Source organism: Notolepis coatsorum (assembly GCF_963971535.1).
Source record: "Notolepis coatsorum genome assembly, chromosome: 10".
In the NCBI taxonomy this organism is placed as follows: Eukaryota; Metazoa; Chordata; class Actinopteri; order Aulopiformes; family Paralepididae; genus Notolepis; species Notolepis coatsorum.
The window spans coordinates 102,294,129-102,302,006 of NC_140174.1; the positions used below are offsets into that span (position 1 = coordinate 102,294,129).

At 44.1% G+C, this 7,878-nt stretch overlaps 1 protein-coding gene across 1 annotated transcript in view; it reads right to left on the reverse strand.

Annotated features, from left to right (window-relative positions):
• Positions 1 to 2,163: 2,163 nt before the first annotated feature.
• The window catches only part of LOC311235661 (adhesion G-protein coupled receptor V1-like), a gene marked incomplete at both ends in the record, with an annotated part of 226,226 nt that continues 220,511 nt past the window's right edge, over positions 2,164 to 7,878 (reverse strand). The window contains 2 exons of the mRNA XM_084323125.1: positions 2,164 to 2,223; positions 6,915 to 6,978. Of these exons, the coding sequence (XP_084179251.1) occupies positions 2,164 to 2,223; positions 6,915 to 6,978 (124 nt within the window). The remainder of the gene's footprint in view (positions 2,224 to 6,914; positions 6,979 to 7,878) is intronic.

Sequence of the window (7,878 nt, forward strand, 5' to 3'; positions counted from 1 at the left end):
GATTATACAGTAGGCAGACTTCCACACACCCACCTGTAAACATTTACATTTAGTCATTTAGCTGACGCTATTATCCAAAGCCACTTACAGATTGTGAACAACAAGTCAACAGGAGGGGTACCTGTCTGGCAGCTAAGGGCCAGTGGCGCTGTTAGTCAAACAGTGTCGATCTCTAGTGTTACACTCTGAGTGCATAGTAGTATAGACATATTAGCATGATACCTAGTAGTATATATATAGTTACTGTACATAGTAGTAACATACATAATAGTACAGTAAGACGGTTCATTTTCTTACGTTTTTTTCACAAACACACACACGCACACACACACACACACACGCACACACACACTCGCACACACACACACACGCACACACACACACGCACACACACACACGCACACACACACGCACACGCACACACACGCACACACACACGCACACACACACACACACACACACACACGTGTTTGACTCAGAAAGGTCATTATAAGTATGTCCACTTAGGTGTCTCTATTTTGAAGGAACTGCACCAGGTGATAGTGGTGGACGGAGGGGGGGGGGGGCACGCGGTTTTGGGGTAGGGGGGTGGGAGGCCACGGCGGGGGGGGGGGGGGTGGCAGCATTATATCAGGATACAATTGTATAGTGATCTTTCAGTTCCTTCCTTCCTCATTGTTCAAATCCTCCTCATAGAAACCCTATCTTATGAACGTATCTCAGAGGGGAATTCTAAAATGCATACATTTTACATTTGTATGCATTTTACAGTTATTCCCATAGTCTAAGAGCCCAAAAGTATTACTGAACATGCACAATTCTCCCCTAAATGAAACAAAACTGTAGTGCTAAAACTCAAACTTGACACTTTGAGCACCCAGGGGAATGTACTGAGTATACGGTTCCATTTTCTGTTTCAGAACTGAGAACACACTGTAGGATATATCTCATTTAGGTGTAACAAGCACAAAATGTGTTTACTGCGTCTTACTGCCTGGATATGTGTTTTCGAACCTGAGCATTGTATCCATTATCTAGGTGTTGTAGACTATGGACAGCTGGATATGTGTGTAAAGTGTCGTGTCAGTTGAATGGACGTATGTTGTACAAGTAACGGCTTTTCAGACAAGGTGTACATGTTGACGTTTGTTGTAGTGCTACTGAGCATGGCGGTGTGAGTGGCGAGCGGGCTATTTGTGTTTTCCTTCGGTCATGACATACTTTATCAGGGGGTGTGTCTTGGATGGGGATGTGGTGGGGATTGATGTGTACTGTAGGTGTTTGGGGGACTGGCTGTTCCGGGGGGGTTCAAATGCCTTCGAGCAACACTGTACTTATTGTACTTATTTTATGCCTATTTGAACTGCAATTTCTGTATGAAAAGTGCTATACAAATAAAGTTATTATTATTATTATTATTATTATTATTATTATTATTATTATTATTATTATTATTATTATTATTATTATTATTATTATTATTATTATTATTATTATTATTATTATTATTATTATTATTATTATTATTATTATTGTTGAGGTTATGTGTTATATACGATTGCATGTAACTGCTTAACTGTTTCCACAAGAGGGCGCTCTAGGCGCAAGGGGACGTAGCTATTGATGCTGACGTCAGGTAAGAGGTATAAAAGGAGTTGTTACCTCCCCCTCGATCTCTTCCTCCGTCGCCTCTCACGAGAGAAGGTCTCATGTGCATAATGATGTGTGAATAATAAACCACGCCAAAGGCTAAAGAGAGGAACCTTGTCGTCATGAACAAATTATTGTCGCTCCACAGGTGACTCTGTCAACAGGTTATGGGCCCAGATCACGCAGGAGCGAAATAAGCAAGGGTAGCAAGTTTAGCTGAAAGTATAGGCTAGTTTAGCACCGGGAGCACCGCGTGGCTAAAGCTAGGCTAACGGGAGCTAAAGCTACGCCTACCATCAAAAGAGGATGGCGACCAAAGGAAGGAGCAAATGGCCCTCGTTCAACGGAAGGGCAGAGGACTATGAGCTCTGGGAAGAGCGAATGTTGTGCTGTATGCACGGAGTGGGGCTGAATAAAACCATCTTGACGGCCCCCACGGGAGAAGTAACGGCGGCCGCGCAAGCCCTGGACACCAAGCAAAATGCTGACGCATACTGCGAGTTAGCACCACTGCTAGACGACACGAGCTTGGGACTGATATTCTGCGACACGAAGGACAAAGGCCGAGAGAGCCTGAAAGTGTTAAGAGAACACTACATCGGAAGGGGAAGACCCCGGATCGTATCCCTCTACATAACTCTGACCGTGCTAAAGAAAGCGCACACCGAGACTGTGACCGAATACTTCATCACAGCTGAACAGATCATTACGGAGAACCACCGAGCGATGGACTAATGATGGCGATGGTTATGAGAGGACTACCGGAGATGTACAAACCGTTCACACTGTTGGTGACACACGGTTCAGCGGACATGTCGCTGGGGGAGATCAAGGCCAAGTTGCGGAACTTTGAAGCCTCAGAAGACACACACCCAGTCGCCGCGGAGGCGGGAGAGAGGGTGCTGAAGGCCCGGGCGGCACCGAGAGGGAAGACCAGACCCCCGACGGAGCTGGCGTGTTGGCGATGCGGAGAAAAGGGGAACCGGAAAGATAACTGCACAAAGACTGTTTGGTGTAGCTTCTGTAAATCCACGGGGCACACAGACAAAGTGTGCAGAAAGAAACGTGACCAGAGCGCATGGACAAGATGGCGGCTGTGGACAAGATGGCGGCAACCGTGGACGTGAGACGAGTCGAGATGACGCCCGGAGAGCAGCGGGACGAGAGGACTTCATCTTCGGGGCGCAGACAACGTACGTCACCCAGTCAAAGCAGCAGCAGCAGGTCCAAAGGAAGGGACTGATCGTGGACACAGGTGCGTCGTCCCACATCATCAACGAAAGGAATCGATTCAAGAACTTTGACAACACCTTCGAGCCGGAGAGACACAGCATGGAGCTGGCAGACGGGAAGCACACATTCTGGTTGGCGCAGGGGAGAGGAGACGCACAGGTATGCCTCATAGACAGTGAGGGGCGCCGGTGTACAGTGACGTTAAAGAACACTCTCTACATACCCTCGTTCCCACAAGAACTATTCTCTGTAAAATCTGCTACTGCGAACGGTGCCAAAGTGTTCTTCAATGAAGGTAAAGATGTTCTTGTAGAGCCTAACGGTACGCGATTTAACATAGAGGTGTACAAGAGAATGTATTATCTACAAACAGAGTGTAATGATAACGATATGTGTAATGTGACTGTCAGTCATGATATCCAGACATGGCATGAGATCATGGGTCATTGTAATTACGAGGATTTACTGAAACTGCAAGCAGTGACAGAAGGCATGCACAGTAACGGTAAAAAGCATAGACCGAACAAAGAATGTGAAGTGTGTATAAAGGGGAAGTTCACTCAATCAAGGAACAGACGTCCCACGGAAAAAGTAAAGGTACCACTTGAGCTAGTTAACACAGATCTAGCCGGTCCAGTAAGCAACGAGTCCATAGGTGGCTTTAAATATGTACAGTCTTTTACAGATGTGTGTACAAGGGCAGTGTTTGTTTACTTTCTCAAAGCAAAGAGCGACACATTCCAGGCCACGGAGAAATTCCTTGCAGATGTATTCCCTTATGGCAACATAAGATGCTTGAGGTCCGACAACGGAACCGAGTTCACAAATAGAGAGTTCCAATCACTGTTGAGAAGGAACAAGATAAGACACGAGACGTCATGTCCTTACTCCCCGCACCAGAACGGGGTAGCAGAGAGGGAAGGACGTACTCTTTTCGAAATGGCTAGGTGTAAGCTGATAGATGGTAACTTACCTAAGAGTCTATGGCATTATGCGGTACAAGAAGCCGCTTACACCAGGAACAGGTGTTTTAATAAGCACACAGGCACCACCCCGTATACAGCACTGACAGGAAAGAAGTGTAATCTAGCCAGAATGCAAAAATTTGGGTCAGTGTGTTATGCTTACCAGCAGGACAGAGGAAAGCTCAAGTCCAGATGTGAAAAAGGTATTTTTGTAGGGCACGACAAAGGAAGCCCCGCTTTTCTAGTCTACTATCCCGGTAAAGGGAAAGAGCAAAAAGACAGGCTAGTAAAATTTGTCACAAAGACAACATGTGAGAACGAGACACAGACAGAGGAGCCAGAGCTGGACTCCAGAGTAAGGTGTGAAGAAAGAGAGACACCTCAGCCTAGTGTACTGAGCACAGTCGTACAGACAGACAGTCAACAGCCCCCAGAGGATGATGACGACGAGCACCCGAGGGTGACATCACGTGCCTCATGCAGTGGGAGGTATCCCTCACGGGAACACAAACCCCCAAAGTATCTGAAAGACTATGCCCAGAGAGAAAGTGACGAGGATGACAGTACACTTACCAGCATTGATTACTGCTACAGAGTAGTGAGTGGAGTACCTCAGACCTTTAAAGAGGCCATGGTGTCCCCTGAGTCAAGAAAATGGGAGAGAGCAATGGATGAGGAGATGAGGTCCCTAGAGGACAACCACACCTTTACTCTAACCAAGTTACCAGAGGGCAGACAGACAGTGGGAGGAAAATGGGTGTACTCAATCAAGGAGGGTATTGAAGGCCACGACAAGTACAAGGCCAGATTCGTAGCTAAAGGTTACAGTCAAAGGGAAGGTATAGACCCACCCAAATCACAAGAAGTGGATTCCATGTTTAAATACAGAAGTGGATTCCATGTTTAAATACAGAAGGGGATTCCATGTTTAAATACAGAAGGAGGGTATTCCATGTTTAAATACAGAAGTGGATGATTTAATCAGCGCAGCGGACAACACTAGAAACCTAGAGCAGGTGAAAAGTATGCTCTCCACCAGATTCAAAATGAAAGACCTGGGTAGGTTAAAGCATTTTCTAGGCATGGACTTCGAACAGTCTGCCAGTTGTGTAAAAATATCCCAGAAGAGATATGTGGAAAAGATCCTGAAACTTTTTGACATGCAAGAATGTAGAAAAAGGGAAACACCATGTGATCAAAAACTAGACTACCAAGAGGATGCTCAGAAATTGACAGATGTAAAAATGTACAGAGAAGCTGTAGGTAGCCTCATTTATTTGACAACATGTACTCGCCCTGACCTATGTTTTGTAGTGAGTAAATTGTCACAGCATTTTGCTGATCCTACAGAGGAGCACTGGATTACAGCAAAACATGTTTTTCGTTATCTCAAAGGTACAGCAGATAAACAGCTTTGTTTCAGAAAGAGCAGCGAGGGCCACAGACAGAAGAAGTACCACAGGGTATTGTGTGAGTTTGAACATAAACAGCTCACTGGTTTCATGGAAAACAAAGAAACAGCCCACAGTGGCACTGTCAACTTGTGAAGCCGAATACATGGCTCTAGCTATGACAATACAGGAATGTATTTATCTAGAACAACTGCTCGAAGGAATGGATACCTATGTATATAAGAAAACTGTTGTTTATGAAGACAACCAGGGAACCATTGCAATTGCTAAAAACCCTGTGTGCTGACAGAGGTGTAAACATGTGGATATAAAATATCACTTCATCAGATCTGTCATCAGGGAAGAAAGGATGACACTTGTTTATTGTCCTACAGACGACATGGTAGCAGATGCTATGACAAAGCCTGTCTCCAAACTGAAATTGAGAAGATTTGCAGAGGTCATGTTTGGTGTGTAAATATTGCCTGTTATGTAATATTGACTGCCATATTCTTTTTGATGTTCTGAACTGTATTCTTTTCTTTGAAAGATGTTTTTGAAAAAGTTGTACAGTATACACGACAGCCGTAAGTGGGAGTGTTGAGGTTATGTGTTATATACGATTGCATGTAACTGCTTAACTGTTTCCACAAGAGGGCTCTCTAGGTGCAAGGGGACGTAGCTATTGATGCTGTCGTCAGGTAAGAGGTATAAAAGGAGTTGTTACCTCCCCCTCGATCTCTTCCTCCGTCGCCTCTCACGAGAGAAGGTCTCATGTGCATAATGATGTGTGAATAATAAACCACGCCAAAGGCTAAAGAGAGGAACATGAACAAATTATTGTCGCTCCACAGGTGACTCTGTCAACACTTATGTCTGCATTTTATACATTGTTTTCATTCTTGTCGACTGTATGCTGATTTTATGCCTACAGTATGTTCATTTTGTGCTACTTGCTGTGGGGCACTTTGGGCTGCGGTCCATGTGTGTGAAGGGTGCTATATAGATAGAATTGTTATTATATATTGTTATTATATTATAAAAAATGTATGCATTGAAATGTCTGTAAGTCTCGACTACATTAAAAATGAGGGTGACCTCAATTGTCCTTTTCGAGAATAAACAAAGGTTTGGATGAACTTGGCCAGCTGGTGTGAGATGTGATGCGAGGTGTTGGCACCAATATCTGTCATCGTGCCAATGTCTCTATCAGGTAAAGGAAAACAATTATAATAATAAAATGCTAAATGGCAGAAAAGGCAACATGACATAGGTGATCCTATTGGCAATTGTTAGCCGGTCTATGTGTACAAAATACCAAGTCAATTGGACTGACAGTGTACGAGTTGTGGCTTTATCAAACTTTGACATTCCGCCTTTTGGCCGATTGGTGTGCTATTCGTTGTGATGCATTGGTGCAGCTATATCTGTCGTTGTAAATTGCATGGCTCTATCATGGTAAACACGTTCTTTTTTTAAATGTATTTATGGGATGGACGGACAGATGACTTATACTAGCTGCTTGGTCACAGCTCAAAACATTTGACGAGTCCACTAAATCAGTCTCCCGTTCACTGTCAGGGGATCACTGTCAGACTTAACACCAACCCCCCCCCCCCCCCCCCCCCCCCCCCCCGAACAGATTGAGATTGATGGTACGACATTGCCGACTGACCAGGTTACCGTCCAGTCGACCCTGCTCTGCATCCTCAGAATGCTGTCTTCTCTTCTCCGTCTGGCTGCAGAAGGGTCATTTTTAATGTCAGTCTTTATTTAGGTTGATCAACAGTCTCTGTTCTGGGTCTATTCTGAGGCCTAGGAGAGGCTTTTATGAAGTGTTGTTACCATAATGGTGGCCTTGCCGTGTGTGTAAGTTTATGAACCAAAAATCACAACCTACAATACATTCCTCCGATCCTAGATTCCCTGGAATTGGTTTTATAATTACTGCAATCACACTGATAATGTACTTACTTACATCGCTACTGTGATTATGCCCTTTGATTGGCGTGAAAACGACATTGTTGCTACGCTGAGAATAATTTCAATTGTGAAAATAAAGTGCATTGCCTATTTTTGGATTATTAATACGATGAACTGACTTGTCATTTAATGCCAAAAGATAATGCAACAGTGATAGAGGGATGTTTGTTTTGCCGGTGGCTTTATTGCTTGGGGCTTATCCTAATGTGCTACAGAGCTACATGTTCTCCCCCACTAATCCTGTAAATCTTTAAAGCAGTAGATTTCGACCATGTAGTGGCATAACGTGGCATGCCATTCAGTGTGGGGGTCACTGCTATTTTGGAAAGAGTGTGGGCTGCATATAGAAGACATGTGATATTTGGTACCTATACAAAACACCATGGTGACCCAGAAACCATACTGAACGCAAAGTGATGACAAAAACAGCCTGTGGTTGTTTTGTAGATTATGGCAGCACAATTTATATATGTGTGTTCTTGGGTTGTCAGCACTCTTGTGAAGGAATGAAGGAATGGGATTTATTCACACAAACACTTGGATTACAAACACAAACACAACACTTGGATTACATTGTGGTGGTCAACGGTCAAGGTCACTGTGACTTCACGTCCATACATATATATATATATATATATATATATATAAAGGCTTGG